Source organism: Panthera onca, chromosome D1, assembly GCF_046562875.1.
Source record: "Panthera onca isolate mPanOnc1 chromosome D1, mPanOnc1 haplotype 2, whole genome shotgun sequence".
Lineage (NCBI taxonomy): Eukaryota > Metazoa > Chordata > Mammalia > Carnivora > Felidae > Panthera > Panthera onca.
In genome coordinates, this window is record NC_138348.1 from 111,178,424 (window position 1) to 111,198,515 (window position 20,092).

General features: G+C 41.0%; 1 protein-coding gene across 10 annotated transcripts in view; it reads right to left on the bottom strand.

Moving 5' to 3' along the window:
* Nucleotides 1-20,092, bottom strand: part of GRIA4 (glutamate ionotropic receptor AMPA type subunit 4) — a 403,247-nt gene that overhangs the window by 66,236 nt on the left and 316,919 nt on the right. For all 10 annotated transcript variants that reach the window (XM_078432679.2, XM_078432681.2, XM_078432680.2 and 7 more), the window contains 3 exons: nucleotides 9,308-9,466; nucleotides 3,703-3,870; nucleotides 2,418-2,522 (listed from right to left, as the gene is read on the bottom strand). In XM_078432679.2, the coding sequence (XP_078288805.1) occupies nucleotides 2,418-2,522; nucleotides 3,703-3,870; nucleotides 9,308-9,466 (432 nt within the window). The remainder of the gene's footprint in view (nucleotides 1-2,417; nucleotides 2,523-3,702; nucleotides 3,871-9,307; nucleotides 9,467-20,092) is intronic.

Sequence of the window (20,092 nt, forward strand, 5' to 3'; positions counted from 1 at the left end):
AAAAAATGTGTCTCACCTTCAGGCTTTGTGTGGATTAAATGTAAAAATGCACATCAGTTTTCCATTTTGGTGTGTGGCATGTAACCTGCTCTCTAAATAAATACAATTGTTCCAATTAAAAATCCCTGCACCAGGCACATCTGGTTCCAGGGCACTTCCTGGGGGTCAGCGGAGTGGAAAGGTCCCACCACACTCAGGAGCCAGCGTTTCTGAAAGAGCGTCGTGGCTGCTCCTTAAGGAGTCTCTCCATCAGTTCCTCTGTTACAGAAGTCACGGAAACTGACAGGCAGACCTTCTGATCTATTTTCAGAGACAGCTCCCTTGCCGGCAACTGTTCCATTTACAAGAACGATCGCTCAGTTTGCAGACATTCTGCCGAGTTCCACCAGCAGCAGAGTGTTTCTCGGCGTGGCTCGTTTTTAAGTTTGATATTCCTGACAGAAGGCCCAAGTTGCTCGCTGCCACGAGCAGCGAAAACGAAGACGGATGAGTCTACCCGATTTTACACTTCGTATTTCTTTTAAGGGTTTTGGATGGATGTCAGCTGAGTGGGAAGGTGTTCATCACTCTCCCAACTTGCTCTCTAACCTTCGCCTCCAAAAACCTTAATTGCCGTTAGCGTCACGGTTCAACGGGCCATGGAAGGATTCAGCGCCATATACAGCTCCCTTGCTATTACTGCCAGTTACCAGCAGCTTCCTTTTTCTTCTTTCTTTTACGGAGAGGTCATTCTACTCTCTGTACTTACTGTTTTGTGAAGTAGGGGGTGGTCTTTTGCATTTCGCAAAGCTTCTGTTTACATGGCTCCTCTTGCAAAGTCTGGTGTGTGGCCGGAAGGTGTGCCTGGAGGTGAGCCACTGTTGTTAGGGTGGGGACTCTGTCCGCTCCCCAGAGGGGAGAAGCTTTTGCCCCACACGGGCTGCCTCCTTTCTTGTCGCTGGCTGTGTGTGGACGCAGTGGGTCCAGTCGGTGTGTACATGGGACTCACCACGTTTCTTCCTGGGAGCACATCTCATTCCCTTGCCACGGGCGGTGTCCTTGGAGGGGCCCATGGGGCAGGCCTGTTCCACAGGTGCCCTGTCACCTGCTCTTCCTGACCTGCTTCAGGTTCTCACCACGTCCAGCCTCCCTTTCCACCTGTCCGAACGCTGGTTTCCTGCGTCTAAAGCCTCCCTCCTCGACACAGCCTTCCTTGATTTGTCTTCCTCCAGCTGGAAGGGATCTCCTCCTCTTGAGGATTTCCACATGCCTTCTCTTTAACTGTCAAGAAAATGACTATATTCTACCGTGCGGAAAGTAAACTCCTTTGGAGCAGGACCACTCGGGTGGGGTAATAATGTAGAAGGTTCTGGAGTCAGACACATCTGAATTAAAGTCTTTGTTTTCTCATTGCTGGGCCTGAGACAAGGAGCTATAACCTGTCCGGCCGTAGTTTTCTCGTTGGAAAAAGGGAGCTCACAGTACTCACATTACAGGTTTGTTGGATTAAGTCACACCAAGTCCAGTGTTTGGGACACAGCAGGCATTCCATACGTTCTAGCTACGATTACTGCATTGTAGCAGGAAATTATACATGAGACAGTTTTTTAAAACAGCCAAGGGTTGAGACAATTTTTAGATGAGGGAACTGAACACGTCTTTCCTTGACCATCCTAGCTAATCCTAGTGAAAGGAATGTTAAAAATTATATGTGTTGGGTATAAAGTACCTACTAACTACCTAGATTGGATTGTCTGGTTCCGTAACATCAAGTACTGGCTGGATGTTCAGACGACCAATGATATGCCCAGTCACGTCATCGAACCAGCAGTGTCACCTTCTGAAATCCAGGAAGCTGCCATCAGCAGCTTCCTATCCAACTTCCCCATCCCCTCAATTAGAGTTTCCCAGGTGTTTGTTCCTCTACCCTGCCGGCCAAGTGATAAACTTAATCTCATCTTCTATCTGCTCTTTCTTTTGTTCATTGCAATGTGTTTACTTGCTTATTTCAAGAATGTTTCATCTGTTCTAAATATGTTTTTGTTGTTCTGATGATTTCATAAATGACTGCATGGAGGTGAGTACGTGTCTTATCTGCAAGGTATGCTTTCCTGCACTGTAAATTTTGGTTTTTGAGACTCTATTTGCTAAATCTTTTTTTAAAAAAATGTATTGTTTCCACTTTGGATACAGGATATAAACAGCATATAAATTAGTTTGTTTCAGCTTTGGCATACCATTAAATATCAATTATGTGACACAAGAATTTATTTCAGCTCAGATTATTAAAAAAAATGCTATTTGTAAGTACTCACATTTAAAAACCAATGTAGACCATCCAGCTACCTATTACGTATAGGTAATTTAAAATTTAAATTTTAAATTAAAATTTAAAAATGTCAAATGCAAACTAAGAAGACCTGTTGAGTGTGGCTCACCTTTCTAGGCCCTGTGCTCTTCAGCTCAAACACATCCATTGTGTAATTGACCCTGCGTCCATAGTGGTCAAACTGAACATTTCCTGTCAGTCCTTGAATTCGAACCTATGAATGAAAAACAACACCCACACATATATTCATTTGCCATTTTGCTTACAGAAATCTTGACTTCATTTGCTATAACTATAAGCTATGAATAACTAAAATACCATAGGGTATTTGAGCTGCTGGGATATAATCTGAAAGAAGTAAATCAAAGGGATATAATCAATTCTGATATATACTTGAAAGAGGAATATGTTTTGTTTTTTTTATGTGATAAAGAATACTTCCTTAATATTGAAGTATTGCCTATGGGAAAGGAAATATGGGTTATTTATAGTTGCTTTTCAGTTTTATCTATGTATTCACATAATACATTAAATAGTCCTGATAACCATACTGTATCATATTCTCCTTGATAATATTAAAATTAAGCCCTGAGGGGTTTAAAATACAGATATACTAAAAAAAACTTTCAAGGGTTTTTTATTCCAAATTTCCTTTTAATTCATTTTTATCTGTGATCTGAACTCATGACATTTCAGAACGTTTAAAATGTAAGATTACAAATATATACATATTACATTAATCATTTGAAAAATACTGTTAGTATATTCCAAACAGAGTAAAATAAACAAATTACTTAATCCAAGTTTACAAGGCAATTTAAAGATCTACTGTGGTAGTAATTAGCAGTAGTTAAAAAACATTTCTAGTTCTTGGATGTTCTGGCCCTAAGATAGCATGGACTTCCTAGAGTCCTCGTAGTTAGATAGGTCAATGTGACTGAAATAAGTGAGTTGTAAACAGAGGTGATGAGTGTCACCACTGGGCCACAGCATTTAATTGCCAATTCAAAACCTTCCATAACTCTCTTTCTCTTTGTAGCATTTGAGACGGTTATTGCTGTGTTAGCCTGAGTGATTACAACAGGCAGAGTACCCCTCCTAATCTAACGTGTGTGTGTGAATGAGAAATACTCCTGTTGTTTGAAGTCACTAGGACTTGGGGTTGTGATTGTGACATGACCTAGTTTATCTTGACTAAGCATCTATATAAGATATGAACAGTATTCTACTTAGTATTTTATTTAGAAATGTCTCAAAAATGATAATGGCTTAATATATTAAAATGGCAATTGTAATATAGATTTACTCTCAAAAAAATTATTCCATTTTCTTGAAGATGCCACACTTAACACTGTGAAATCAACTGAACTTAATTAAATAAAATTGTGAGTTACCTGTTTGAGTGTCCTCTCCATGTCAATTCCCTGGCCCCATGGAGCAGCAGGATTTGCCAGACAATCCCCAGCATTTCCTCTCCTTGAAATATCAATTTTCTGCCTCCTAAGATTTCGGAAAGTTTCAGCCATCACAAGGACTCCATCATAAGTCAGAGCAGACGTATACTAACAAAATGAAAGTAATTATAATGGTGAATGATCAACTCTTATCAGTCACCAGGAACAGTCTTGGGGTCCTTGAGCACCCGAAGAGGGGCCATTAAACAGCCTTTTGCCTGAAGGACAGTTAAATTACTGATATTTAATTGACTCTAGCTTCAGAAATTTCTATTATCACTTTATTACAAAGAATGTATACTGAATCTTACCACTCTGATTTTAAAAGGGGAAAACACACTCTGAAAAATAGAAATTTTAATGCACAGTTTTCCATTGGGTGAGAAAAGCAAGACCCCTTGGTGAGGTCTTTTCACTGGGTCTGAGTAGAAACAGATGAAGTGCAAGCAGCTAAGTGCATTATTACCACCATCTGCCTTGTAGTCATGTGCTGCGGCTGAGTCCAGAATGGCTGGGGTGCCTCATTCTCCTCTTCTGAAATGCCCAGCAGGGTCCTTAAGATTTATTGTGCATTTACTGACTTGAAGTGCCTATGTCGGTTTGGTTTCTCAGAAGAATGTGGGAATGTTTACTGTCACCTAGCCATAAGATGCCAGAAACAACATCTACTTATTGAATAGAAGTGTATGTACCCGTCACTGTGCTACATAGGAATGAGCATAGTTAGGTCCACGCATGTTGTCCGGTGTGCATGTGCACGGGAACATTAGGTCATCCCCCTAAGTTTCTGCTGTCACATAGGGTCAAAGTAGAGACCTGAAGTGAGGACCCTGTGCTTTCTGATGATGCCCCTTGCTTCTCTGTGAGAAAAGACAAAGCCCTCAGGAAAAAATTATTCAGGATAGAAGAGGAAGCGAGAGGAAAAACCAAGAACATGTAACTTGTTTAACCTGAAAATAAAAAGAACAGTGCCCTGGGGCGCCTGGGTGGCTCAGTCGGTTCAGCGTCCGACTTCGGCTCAGGTCATGATCTCACGGCTGGTGAGTTTGAGCCCCGTGTCAGGCTCTGTGCTGACAGCTCAGACTGGAGCCCGCTTCGGATTCTGTGTCTTCCTCTCTCTCTGCCTGTAACCCACATGCATTCTGTCTCTGTCTCTCTCAAAAATAAACAAACATTAAAAAAAAAAAGAACAGGGAATATGTGTTGGCTTTGACTCGGCAATGCCTGAACACGTGGAACACAGGGCACAATTTTCCTGAAGCACAGCAGAGCGCCAACCACCAATCATGACAAAGCCCTGCCTGATCTCTTTCCCGAGTTCCATCTGGTCAGATCTCTATGATGAAAACATTGTAAGCCTGTACAGGAGGCAGTTCTGTGCTGTGGAAGGTAGAGGATGTCCCCTTGCTTCGCTGCTAGCAAAGGAAGAAAAATCATTTGAAATTCAAATTGCAGAAAGTAAACTTAGGCGATGTGACGAGTAGGCACACCAGCTGGAGAAGACAGAATGAAACGTGGATGAGGTCAAGAATATAAATCCTAACAAAGAACCTTTCTATGTAGAGAGCCCAATTAAAACGCTTCATCAGGAACATGTATGGGAGACCCATAAACTATGAGCCTTGCAACATATTCTCCTAGACATGATGAGATACGCGTAAGGGCAGGCATGTACCATAGGTAAGGGCCAGCTACCCTCGTAGCTGGGATAATGTTCTACCTCCTCCCCTGCCTGGACCAGACATCTCTGAGCAGAGAAAGCCATCAAGTCATGTTGTTGTTGTTGTTGTTTTGGAAAGTAAGAAAATAAGAACAAGAAAGAAAGGAGAACTTCCTAAAGACCTAAAACACCTGAGAAAAATGCAATGTTGGTATTTTAGGTTTCAAGAAAGGAAACAACAACAACAACAACAACAACAACGCATTGTCACTTGTTTAATAGGGAGAATAAAGCTGAGAAGAGATGGCACCAAAAAGCGAATGCACTTGCTGTGTTTTAAAAAGTCCATCCATTTTCATGAAACAAGTGAACTCCAAAACAGAACAGATATCGCACAGAGTGGAGCGTGAGTGGCAAGGGCCTTTGACAGGTTGGAGAGCTGGGACTTGGGAAGATGTAGTGGTTTATATAGATTTTCCTTTTTTGAAGGATATAATTCTCTTCCACGTGTCTTATTGTGTTAATGTCCAAGAAATCAGATTTATGGACGCACATTTCTAGATGGCATCTAGAAAATTCTTACTGACAAAACACTTCATTTTAGGGCTGGGTAAAACTCGGGTTTGGCCTGGAGTTATTCCTGCTTTAAATGGTGATGACAATGGTGAAGTGAGTTCTGGTTACCCAGGTTCAGAGATAACAAGACAGGGTTTGGCACAATCATAGTGCAGCGCTGAGAGCCTGAGCTTTGAAAGGCTGAGAGCCTGAGCTTTGAAAGGAAAGGACTACGTGAATTCTAACTTGTTACTCCTAGTTTTATGGGAATGAGTACACTTTCCAGCTATGGAACACAAAACAGATCAGAATCAAACCAAACAAGCTAATAGTGACTATTTCCTGTGGTTGTTGCAAGGATGAAATACCACATCTGAGAACTCTTTGAAAAATGTGCTAGACACTGGCTAGGAATGGCAAAGTCTACAAAGACGTGTCCTAGATGGTTACTGCTGCAAAGGAGTTTACAGAAGTGCAACAATAAGCATATAAAAAATTACATTAAGTCCTCTGTGAGAATTACACAATTAAATAACATGGAGATTACACAGCAGAAAGGGATTGTATTTACGGGGAGACTAAGGAAAGGCTTCATAGACAAAGTAGGATTTGAGATGAAGGCTCATATAAGGTGGTTGGGTTTGGACAGCTGGAAATAAAGGTGGAGGACAGCTAAGGTGGGAGCAAGGACACAGGGACTGGTAAGGAGGGGAAAACTTCAGGGCCGTCCAGTGTGGCTGGCCAGAAAGGCAGCAGAAGCACCCATGACTGGAAAGACCTGCTGGGCCTGCACTGTGGAGTGCCTCTATTCCAGAAGGTTTCCTTTTCTTCACAGCAGGGGGGTGACACGATCAGAAATCCTGTTTCAAATCTTTGATGAGGCACCAAAGAAACTCAAGGGAAGTTCAGTTAAGTACATTTGATCCTCATTACTCACGGATCCAATATTTGCAAATTCACCTACTTCCTAAATTTGTTTGAGATGCCCGAATCAATAGCTGCAGGGGGTCATCAGCAGACGTGTGTGGAGTTGGTGAAAAACAGGGTCACACAACACACGCACACCCAGCTGCAGTCAACCAAGGCAACACTCTGCCTCCTTGTGTCTCCTCCCACACTGTAAACAAGGGGCCTCTTGTGGTCTACTTCGTGCCAGATTTTTCCACAGTGATGTGCTTTTTGCTGAGGATTTCACTTTTCAAGATGACCCAAAAGTGTAGTGCTGCTGTGCTATGTAGTGATCTTCCGTGCAAGAAGGCTGTGGTGTGCCTTGTGGAGAAAATACACGTGTCAGATAAGCCCTGTGGAGGAATGAGTGACAGCGCTGTTGCCTACGAATTCAATGTTAATGAATTAACAATGCAATACATAGGGTGTCTGTAAACAGACTTAAAACAACATGTCATATGATATGTGTTGAATGGTTGACAAAAATGTTATGGCCAGAGGCTTGTAAGAACCTAACGTTGTATTTCCCTTAGGAGCACGTGTTCACGTGTCACTCATTGTTCATGGCAACTGTATAGACCATAAATAGCATGTGTAATGAGAATTGATCGCGTATATTTATGAAATGCCTAGTTAAGTGCCTAGCATCATGCTAATAAGAGCTGTGAAAAATGAGAAAATTATGTTTTTATATATAAAACAAAGTGTCTCACTCTGTGACATAGACAAGTTTAGTTGGAGGTTATCAAGTAGGAGACACTGGGATGGGCTCAAGGCAAGATAGGGAAAGACTGACCCCATCAGTGTGCCCAGAGGGGAGAACCACAGTGGACACTCTGACCACGTGGTGATGTTAGTAGCCACAAGGAGCCACAAAACCCTACAGAGAAGCTTGAAGCCTGTTCTAGATACCACAGCTCAAAGGGTCACAAGATCTTTGAAAGATGGTTTACGGAAGAAATGCCAAGCAAAATGACGGTGTGACCATAGACAGGGTGAGGAAGAAAGAGTCAGACAGATCGGTGTGAGGAGCAGTAGTGCAAGGAAGTCTCTGCACACAGACAAGAGAATGAGGGGAACGTGTGGCAAAGTGTCCGGATCAGAAATGAGTCCAACAGGAAACTTTGTACATCCTCTCTTTGCACATTAATGCTTGATATAATTGGGCTTTACGGAGGATTTATCTCTGAACTTGCATGAAGGCTAAAGGACTTCTCAAGGTGCTTTGAATCTGGACGGTGATTTGCATCTTAAAAATATTTAGGCTCTTTAATATGCTTTCACATGCATTATCCAAAGTACAGAAAGTGGTAAAATATAGTAGACAACGCACTTGTCTAAGACTCAGGAAGCCCATGATTCAATTCTGGGCATCCTGCAAACTCAGAGATGGCCAATTAACACACCTGTGTAACAACTTGTATTTATTAGCTCCTAAAATCAGAGGGTTGGATATGGTGTTTGACGCATAGCGGACACTCAATAAAGGCTCTGTTTTGAAATTTCATGATTCTATAGAGTAGTGAAGCTGATATGATCAGCCAAATTCCTGTTTTACCGAGGGGAACTGACATAGCTGGTGGGAAAAGTGTTACACTGAGAGAACAAAAGATGTAAGACTATTTACCTCTAGATCTAGATTACCTATAGTTTTCTAGGATTGAATTTCCAAAGGACATTTGAAAACATTTTAATAGAAAACACTGACAGTGAAGGATCAGTGCACATTGAGAATGAGAACTGCCGTAATTTTGCAGGAGCTCAAACCCACTAAGCTGGAGTTGGAGACACACTACACCATTATTTACATGATGTCTACGGCCACTGTCTCTTCAGCTGAGGAGAAAATGGGCTGTGATGACAAGTTTGCCAGCTTCTTTTGTGGCTACCACTAACATGCTTCTGCAATGTCAGTTAGAGAAACATGAAGCAACCTGACCTTGAACTATTAGTGTCAAAGAGTTTTGCATTTTACATTTCTACCAATTCCCCATTTTGCCTACTCATTATAAATCACTTTGCAAATATAGTTTTTGCCTACCGGTGGTTTGGGGGTGGACTAGTTACCAAGGATTGTTCACCTTTGAGATATTCAGTGAGTGAAAAATTGTTTTAAAGTCTACAATTTCTTCACAGAAATTTATATGCGAAGGAATAAAAATAATAATAGTAAACTACTCGAGCTAATGTCCAACAATCCTGCTCTTACATATAAAACTTAGAAATTATTAAAGACTTGTACAGTGCAGTGCTAGTGACAAAAAGCTTCCGCTCTATGCCACACTATAACTGACAAACATTTACGAGAACAACTACATAGTGAACTTTCTACCTTAAATTTTAAAAACGCTAAAAATACGTAAGATAAAAACAAATACATACCTTTGGAGGAGTCTCTGATCCTGGATACTCTCTCTGGTCTAGTTTCTTCCAGCGATCCATTAGTTTGGTTACCATAGGTGTATTAAAATCAACCAGCTGGAATCCTGTAACATTGGCTCCACCATGGATAAATCTCTCCAGAGAAATATCCTTGAATCCCTATAGAAATCAATATGATAGTTTGTTAAGTTTAGTTCATTATTATACATTTCAGCTCTTCAATGGAAACGTAAGTTAATAACCAACATGTACATTTATCTATATTTCTAATAAAGCAATGGCTGGAAACGTGGAGGGTTTAATTATGCCAATTTAACTGTTAAATTCTGTCATTCAAAATCTAATACATGGGGAAAGCAATAAAGATATTTTTAGTTCAGTTCAACTCAATTTAACAAGTATTTCTTGAATGGCTCTGAATGCCTTTTATGAAGCATGAAGGGGGATATAGCAGATGAAAATGACAGTACCAAAACGTCTCCTATTGAGGCCATAACTGCCCTCTGATGTAGATATGTAGAAACGTGTCTTATGCGAAGGGAATATCAAGGTAGTATACTTTGAGTATGTGATGCATAGTACCTTTATAGGGGGGGTTCAGTTTAATTACAAAGTAGTCTAAAAGCAGACAGAGCCAATAAGTTGAGCCAGGGAGAGTAAAAGCTTTGATCGTATGACTCACTACAACCCTTAGAGTCCTAGGATGTGGTAACGGAAGAGAAGAGAGCAACACAGGCCATTTGTGGACTTCTGTGTGTGGGAAACAAGATGGTGTCCCCAGGCGGGCTAGGGGAGCTTTGAGGGAAGAGTGTTCTCTCTCTTGGTCCACACATAGTTATTATCTGAGTTTCAAAAATTCTGGAAAAATCACTTATTTTATTTCTTTTTTAATTTTTTAATTTTTAATATTTCAATGTTTATTTATTTTTGAGAGAGAGAGAGAGAGAATGCAGGAGGGGCAGAGAGAGATACAGAGAATTCAAAGCAGACTCCAAGCTCTGAGCTGTCAGCACAGAGCCTGACGTGGGGCTTGAACTGACGAACCATGAGATCATGAAATGAGCTACGGTTGGACGTTCAACTGACTGACCCACCCAGGTGCCCCTTTTTTTATTTATTTATTTATTTATTTATTTTATTTTATTATTATTATTATTATTATTTTAATGTTTTATTTATTTTTGAGACTGAGAGAGACAGAGCATGAGCAGGGGAGGGTCAGAGAGAGAGGGAGACACAGAATCCAAAGCAGGCTCCAGGCTCTGAGCTGTCAGCACAGAGCCCGATGTGGGGCTTGAACTCACGAACTGTGAGATCATGACCTGAGCTGAAGTCGGACGCTTAACTGACTGAGCCACCCGGGCACCCTGTGCCCCTTTTTTAAAAAAAAGTTTTTATTTATTTTTGACAGAGAGGGAGAGAGAGAGAGACAAAGAGTGCAAGTCAGGGAGGGGCAGAGAGAGAGGGGGATAGAAGATTTGAAGTGGGCTCTGTGTGCACAGCAGAGATCCCAACGTGGGGCTCGAACTCACGAACTGTGAGATCATGACCTGAGCCAAAGGCAGATGCCAACCGACTGAGCCACCCAGGTGCCCCTCTTTCCTTCTTTCTCTCCCTCTCTTCCATCCTTCTTTCTTTCCTTCCTTCCTTCCTTCCTTCCTTCCATCTATCCATCTATCATCTAATTTTTTTATACCTGGGCCCTTTTTTCTGCTAAGAATTTAAGGTGCATTACAAATATACTCAATACAAATTAAAAAACAAATAGGCAATTGCAAGAAGAGGAGAAAAAAGCCTATTAGGTAAGCAAATTAACAAAACCAAAGGTATTGGCTCAGAGAAACGTTTGCCCTTCCCCCACACCCCCAACACACATGCTCATGAGTTTGTAGCATCCTTATTTGCCTTCCTTTTGGTTTTCTCTTAGAATTAAGTCATTAAAAAAAGTTTTTTTAATGTTTATTTTTGAAGGAGAGAGAGACAGAGTATGAGCAGGGCAGGGACAGAGAGAGAGGGAGACACAGAATCCGAAGCAGGCTCCAGACTCTGAGCTGTCAGCACAGAGCCCGACGCGGGGCTTGAACCCACGAACCGTGAGATCATGACCTGAGCTGAAGTCAGACACTTAACCAACTGAGCCACCCAGGCACCCCATGTTTTGTTTTTTTGTTTTGTTTTGTTTTTAATGTGAATTTGATTCACTTGTGCTGAGGAAACTAAGAAAAAGTGTTTTGTTTATCTATTTATTTATTCTTTGGCAAAAATAAAATATGCAGCTGTGATCCTGTGGTCGCAGCGAGAACCAGCGCAGGAATCAGGGAGAAGAGAAAGACCTGGTGTTCCCTCTCTTCCTGAAATGTGTCTCAGACTCGATTTTGGAAATGTCTGTGTTTTTTGTTAATAACAAAGCAGGTTATATACACACACTGCTGTGTGGCTACCTGAGGAGAAAGAGCCCGTCTACTGGCCACTATGCAAAGTTGCTCCTGAAACCTCCAGGAGTGTGCGTTTATAGCTAACCTTGATGCTGCGCTTCTTATGTGTCGGGCACTGTGCTGAGCACCTCACACGGGCTATCCAGTTAGTTCTCATCACAAGCTTGGAGACAGACCGGCGTCTCAGACTTCTCTTACCAACAAGGAGACCCAGGCTCGGCAGATTACAGCAAGACTCTGGAGGATTACCCAGAAACACACACTATGTGTATGAACCAGGACGACTCTTGCGTTTGCCGTTTTTGCCCTCTGCTCCTGTGTCTTCCTACAAGAGTATGTGTTTTCAGTTTTGGTCTCTATCATCACTGCCTCTAGCAGAGGGAGGGTGATACTGTAGAAAACTGCCCGGACCCTGACCCCTCCTCCGTAACCCTCTGGCCTCAGGTTTCCTGTGTGCAACACAACAGTCACAACGCTGGGGTAGCTAGCACATCTGGTTTGAGTTCAGCCAGCGATAGCTATTAGTAATTAATCCCCTCGACAAATATTTATCTCAGGCCTATTACGCGCCAGCTAATTTGACAGCTCATCAGTAACATTCTCATTTCACTGGGAAAGAAACTAGACACCAAAAAGCAAGTCTACGTTTCTGAAATGGGAAAAACACTGTCCATCAATCTCAAGCTAGTAAAATGTCAGCCGAACATTTGTTTGCGTCTATGAGAAGATAGGGCAGATTCACAGGCAGGCCAAAAAAACACAAAAATTCAGTTTTCTAAAAGCCACAGTGATTCAACTATTGCATTAGTTGCTAATTGACGACATTATTATTTTCTTTCAGCAGAGGCTGAAATCAAAGAGCTGCTGCGCTGTCTCTCATTGCGTTATCCCACAGCTGCAAGACACAGGCAGAGACGCAGCCTTCAGAAAAACCATCTGATGGAAAGTCTAACTGATGAATAACAGCCCACATTTCTCTGATTCTATCCTACTGCTCTGCTGAAGGTGAAGGAAAAAATATTACCGCATCTGATTTTAAACTCCTTTCAGTTATGATCTGAATGAATGGTGGGTGGCTCAGTTAATTTTAGCCATGTCTGCTTGAGGACAGGCAATATTTTTCCTTTCATATACTTTAAAGGGTTTTAGATCGAAGAGTGATAGGATCTAGACTGTGAAGCAGTATTCTTGGAAACAGTTACTTTGGTGGCTTTTAGACTTCAGTTTTTAACCAGAGAAGTGAAGACACTGCTATAAAATTGTAACTCTTCAGACAGTGTGTATGTGTGTGTGAAATCCATGGTTGAGTAACTAACTTGACTAACTTAACAGTGTCTATATAATACACTGATACCCTAAGGGAAGATTAACCTCCAACTCGATTTTCCTCTTAATGTCCATTTACAGTTCATACATCCAATGGGGGCAAAGAAGCAGAGGGAAATTAATAAACTACAGGACTTCAGATATCCTGCTGACTACAGATGTAAATCTGCAGGTCGATCACATCATAGGTGTTTAATAAATGCTCGCCCTTTAGCATTTGTCTAATTCTGATTACATTTCTGCTGTTTTGCATTTCAGGCTCAAAGGATGACTAAATCATATCGACACAGCTCTGGTCAGTTAACAGAAGGACTGCCAGGGAGCATGGGAGAGGTTTCCTTTTTTAACGTCTTTTAAAAACTGGGTTGTTAAGAAATTGACTTAAAGTATGCACTTTTGGTGATCAAGTGTATAGATGGTGGAATCAGACACGCTCAATGCAGAAGTTAGAAAATGCAGTAAGCACAAAGCAAGAGGTAAAACAATGTCTTCAAGTTCATGGAATCTCGAGTGGGGTCATCGCCCTAGATCGAAACTATGCTATTGTGCAAATTTTGGGAATGGAGTTCTAGTCCCCATTTGGACATCAACTGGATGCTGACATGTGGAGAAGTCACTGTAATTTCCTTACCTTCCAGATGAGGTGTGGGTGATGTGTGCATGTCTGTGTGGTTCTGCGTGCTGAGGTGAGGGACAGGCAAGGAAAAGATGCAGTGAGTCTTCAGGGACATACCCCAGTCATTCCGTAATTTTATAATTTTATACTACTTCATGAAAGGTCCAGGTGTTTTCCTACATGGAAATGGAATGTATTTTTAAAATGAGAAATCTAGGGGCGCCTGGGTGGCGCAGTCGGTTAAGCGTCCGACTTCAGCTCAGGTCACGATCTCGCGGTCCATGAGTTCGAGCCCCGCATCGGGCTCTGGGCTGATGGCTCAGAGCCTGGAGCCTGCTTCCGATTCTGTGTCTCCCTCTCTCTCTGCCCCTCCCCCATTCATGCTCTGTCTCTCTCTATCTCAAAAAATAAATAAACGTTAAAAAAAAAATTAAAAAAAAAAATGGGAAATCTAAATGAGAGCAAGATTTCAGGACCTTGCCTTGTGGGTGCAACAATGCCCACAGCTTCTTGTGCCTACTGATGGCTCTAGTTACACACTCTGCTGGAGGAGGGGTGAGGAAAGATATGAATACAAACACAGAGAAGGTTTGCAGGGCCAGGTGCCCCTCAAGTCTGGCATACGAAATATTTAAATGAATGCCCATTTTGCGGCTACAGCAGGTATTTACCCATCTTGATTTTATTTATTTGATTGATTTATTTTTTGCAATCAAACAGGACAGAGTTTCAGTCTTGCTTTTGAGACTTAGGGTCTGTGTGATCTTGGATAAGTTACAGTGAACCCCAAAGTCCAGTCTATAAAATAACATATGGTCTATGTTGAGGGTTAATTAGAATAATTATGGCAATGAAATAAGCACAATGACATAAGCTGGGAGACAGAGGATACCCAGCCACTAAGCAAAGAGGAAGGATAAGGGCACTTTTTATAAGGTCAAAAAAGGCACTGTGTCCACCTCTTATTCTTTTTTAGAGAGAGCACGTGAGTCGGGGGAGCGGGGAGAGGGGTTGGGTACAATGAGAGAATCTTAAACAATGCTGAGCATAGAGCTTGATGGGGCTTGATCTCATGGGGCTTGATCTCATGGGGCTTGATCTCATGACTGTGAGATGGGGCTTGATCTCATGACTGTGAGATCATGACCTGAGCTGATCAAGAGTCGAAGGCTCAACCCACTGAGCCACCAGGTGCCCCAATGCCCTTAATGAGCTTGCGGGGTGCTAATAATGTCTTACTGGCAGCTGGGCCACAGGATAGTGGAGAATATCCGGTATACAGGAGGTAAAATAATGATTTCATGACTAAAAAAATATAATGCATTTTGTATTATATGTATTCTTTATAAATCACGGGGTGATTTGTGAGCCCTGACAAGACACTATCAGATTAAGTGCATAAGGACAGCTTTCTAGAAGATGTGACTCTTAATTGGGTGGGGTAAGTGCCTCCCAGGGAGACAGAGCGAAAGCTGTAGAGAGATACCAGGTATCTGGGAACTAGTCTGATTTCAGGAAGGGGCACATGTAGGGTGCAGTGGGAGAAAAGATCTGGGATTAAGAGGGATAAAGCTGGAAGGGCTTTGTGCTTTGGGGAAAAGAGTGTCAACACTTCACCATTAAGGATTTTTGCAGCCTGGCACCTAGATTTACCCTGGTAGGAGAGGGTAACAGATGGGATGGTGGCAGTGTGTCATTTTTGACCTGCCAGTTTTGTGGAGAGGTGAGAAGACTAGTATTACCAGGTAGGGTTGGAGAAATCTCAGGGTCCTTCCCTTTCACAAAGCACCTGAATCCTTTTATTGTATTTGCAGCCTGGAGTCAAAGAAATAATTTACGCTGGGAAAAAATATGATCATACCTGTCTTAAAACACACACACACACACACACACACACACACACACACACACACACGGGAGCAAAGTAAACACAGAATCTGAAACAAGAAAGTCTGTGGGCAAAGTAGGGAAGCAATTTCCTCCCTTAGATCTCTGAAAAAGACAGTATAGTGAACCAACAGATAAAGTTTTCCTGCCTGTAAGTATCTGGGAAATTTCAAGAACAAAGCTTAATCTAATGAGATACCATGGGCTTTCACCAGTACCTCTAGATGATGGGTATGTCTAAGTAAAATATTCCCACATACAAACAAAAACAGGACAGAGAAAAGACAGATTTCAGCAATCTTTCCTTACAAATTTACTCATTCTTAGTATTCCATTGTTAATGATAGTGGCAGTGATATCACGGAAAATTTTCAAAAATCTGGGAGAGGCATGTCCATTCATCTACACATGAGGCACAGCTCATGCTATTTAGATGATGCCAGCTCCCTGTGGGTGTTCTTGGACTCTTGGCAGGCTAAATAAAGTTTGGGTAATAAAGAAACAGGGTCCTCATTCCCTTTGGCTCCTGAATGGAGGTGAGATTCCCAGCACACCGCAGTAGCTACAAAGGGAACCAGTGGGGCACGAGGACATCAATCTAGTCCCATTACATCAAGACAGAAGGTTGTGTGAGATTGAATCACAGTTAATTGAAGATGATAAATTTAACTTATGGATAATGAAAAGACAGTTTTAAGGAATGCTGATGAGCTTTCACAACCCATTCGCATCCTTATTCATAATGAAATGGAATATTATTTTATTTAAATATGTGGAGTCTGCCTTCGATATTTCAGCCAAAGAATTTGATGGTCATTAAGGAGCCAACGTTTCTGTGACTGTACTTATTTTCTTTCTCGGTTTAGAGATTTATCATTTTGAAATATCCCCCAAAATATCCATAATGAAACTCAACTTCTCCGTGGAGTTAACCCTGCTTAAATAAGGGAGGTTCTGGACTTTTGCAAAAATGTGTGCCTGTAGATAATTTCATGCACCACATACTGATGTCTGCCTTGCTTCATTCTTTGGTAAATTCAACTTGGTGTTCGTACTTTCTGCTCTCCTTTTCAACGTTATGACTACAGAATATTAAAATTTTTTAAAAAATGTTTGTTTATTCCTGAGAGGGAGAGAGAGAGATAGAGAGACAGAGAGACAGAGCACAAGTTGGGTGGAGCAGAGAGAGAGGGAGACACAGAATCCAAAGCAGGCTCCAGGCTCTGAGTTGTCAGCAAAGAGCCCGACGCGGGGCTCGAACTCGTGAACTGCGAGAATGTGGCCTGAGCTGAAGTTGGACGGCCAACCGACAGAGCCACCCAGGTGCCCTTGACTACAGAATATTTTAAAGTGTCTGGACAACTTGTATCTACCAGTAACCAGTAAGAATTGTTCATTTAGAAATCAGTTCTAACTACTACTGTTAAATCAGTCTCTCTTTCAGCTATATTGAGGTACAATTGACAAGTGAATTTGTAATATATTTAAAGCAGATAAGGCGATGATTTGATGTACTGATGCTTTGTGAAAGTGTTCCCACCGTCGAGTTCATTAACTCATCCATCACGTCACGTGTTTACCTTTTTTTTTTTCTTTTTAGGTGAGAACCCTTAAGTTCTACTCTCTTAGCAAATTTCAGTTATATAATACAGTATTATCAACTATAGCCACCATGTTATATATTAGATTCCAAGACCATATTCATCTCCTAACTGAATGTTTGTACCCTTTTACCAATGTCTTCCTATGTCCCCCACCCTCCAGCTCCTGGCAACCAAAACCCTATTCTCTAAGACTTAATCTATGAGTTAGATTTTTATTTTATTTTTAAATGTTTATCTATTTATTTTTTTTGAGAGAGAGCTAGAGAGAAAGCAGAGGAGGGGCAGAGAGAGGGAGACAGAAAATCCCAAGCAGGCTCCACACTGTCAGCATGGAGTCTGACATGTGGCTCAAACCCACAAACTGTGAGATCATGATCTGAACTGAAACCAAGAGTTGGACGCTTAACTGAGTGAGCCACCCAGGCACCCCATGAGTTAGATTTTTAAAAAAATTCCCAATATAAGTGATACCATGGAGTGTTTGTCTTGTTCTAATTTCACTTAGCATTATGTTATCCTGATTCATCCATGTTGTCACAAATGGTGGGCTTTCGTTCTTTTTTATGGCTGAATGTGTCCTATATCTTTTATCCATTTATCTGTTGGTGGACACTTAGGGTGTTTCTATAACTTAGCTATTATGAATAGTGCTACAATGAAATGGGGGTATATATATCTTTTTGATATAATGATTTTTCCCCCCTTTGGATGCATACCCAGAGCTTGGATTGCTGGATGATATAGTAGTTCTATTTTTAATTTTGTGAATAATCTCCATATTGTTTTCGACAGAGGCTGCATTTCCACCAACAGTGTACAGGGCTTCCCCACTTTTCTACACCCAGCATTTGTTCTCTTTTAAAGAATAGCTATCCTAGCACATGTGAGAGAATAGCTCATGGGGGTTTTGATTTGCATTTCCCTCATGATGAGGGATGTTGAATACCTTCTCATGTACTGTTGGCCATCTGTGTGTCTTTGTTAAAATGGTGCTATGCCCATTTTTAAAATGAAGTGTGCATGTGTGTGTGTGTGTGCTATTGAGTTGTAAAAATCCTTGTATATTTTGGATATTAACCCCTTCTTAGATATGTGGTTTGCAAATATTTTCTCCCATCCTGTAAGCTGCCTTTTCATTTTGTTGATGCTTTCCCTTGCGAGATAGAGCTTTTTAGTTTGTTGTGGTCCCACTTGTTTATTTTTGCTTTATGTGGCTGTGCTTTTGGTGTCAAATCCAAAAAACCATTGCTAAGGTCTATGTCAAGGGGATGACGTCCTAGGTTTTCTTCTAGGAGTTTTATACTTTCAGGTCTTATGTTGAAGACTTTAACCCAATTTTTATTTCATTTTTGTGTATAAGACAAGGGCCCATTTCCGTTCTTTTGCACGTGAATATTTACTTTTCCCAACAGCATTTATTGAAGAGACTTTTCCCATAGTATATTCTTGGCTGATTTGATGAAAGTTAATTGACCATATATGCAAAGCTTTATCCCTGGGCTCTATGTGCTGTTACACTGATCTGTGTGTCTGTTCTTATTCCAATAGCATACTGTTTTGATTGCTACAGCCTGGTAATATAGTTTGAAGTAGGAAGCATGCTGCCTCCAGCTCTATTCTTCTTCCTTAAGATTGCTTTAGCCATTTGGGGTCTTCAGGGGCTCCAAACAAATTGTAGGATTGTTTTTTTCTATTTCTGCAAAGTATGGTATTTTAATACTGATAGGGGTTGCATTCAATCTGGACAGTGCTTTGGATAGTATGGAAATCTACACATACTTTTAATTTAATACTTCCATTCTATTAACACACAATATTTTTCCATTTACCCGTGTCTTCTTTCATCCATGTCTTTGGGTTTCTGGTATACAGATCATCCACTTCATTGGTTATATTTATTCCTAAATATTTATATCACTTTTGATGCTCTTATTAATAAGACTGTTTTCTTATTTTCTCTTTCTGATGGTTTGTTGTTACTGTATAGAAACACAGCTGATTTTTGTATACTGAGTTTCTATTCTGCAACTTTAATGAAATCATTTATTCTAATACTTTTAGTGGAATCATTAAAGTTTTCTTTTTTTTAATGTTTATTTTTGAGAAAGAGAGGGAGAGTGTGTGTGTGTGTCAGTTGGGGAGGGGCAGAGAGAGACACACACACACACATACACAGAATCAGAAATAGGCTCCAGGCTCTGAGTTGTCAGCACAGAACCCGATTCAAGCAGGGACTGAACTAACTAACCTGAGATTTTGACCTGAGCTGAAGTCAGATGCTTAACCAACTGAGTCACCCAGGTGCCCCATCAATGTTTTCTATATATAATATTGTAAGATCTACAAGCAGAGGCAATTTTATGTCTTCCTTTCTGGTGTGGATGTCTTTTATTTCTTTTCTTGCCTAATTGCTCTAGCTGGGACTTCTAGCACTATATTGAAAACCAGTGGTGAGAGTGGATATCCTTGTCTTATTCCTTACCATAGAAGAAAAGCTTTCAAAGCTTGTCAACATTAGTTGGGTATGAAGGTAGTGGTGGTGGGCTTGTCATACATGGCTTCTGCTATGTTGAGGTATATTCCTTCTATACCCAGTTTTTATCATGAGATGATGTTGAATGTTGTCACATGCTTTTTCTGCATCTAATGAGACGATCATGTGTTTTTAATCCTTTTGTTAATGTGGTGACTGAGTTGTGGATGGTGAGCCATCTTGGCCTCTCTGGGATAAATCATGCTTGATATTGGTATGGCCTTGGTATGATCCTTTTAATATACCTGCTGAATTTGACTTACTAATATTTTGTTGAAGATTTCTGCATTTATGTTCATCAGGAATATAAGGCTTTAATTTACCTTTTTATCGTAGTGTCCTTGTCTGACTTTCGTGTCAGGGTAACAGTGGCTTTTTAAAACG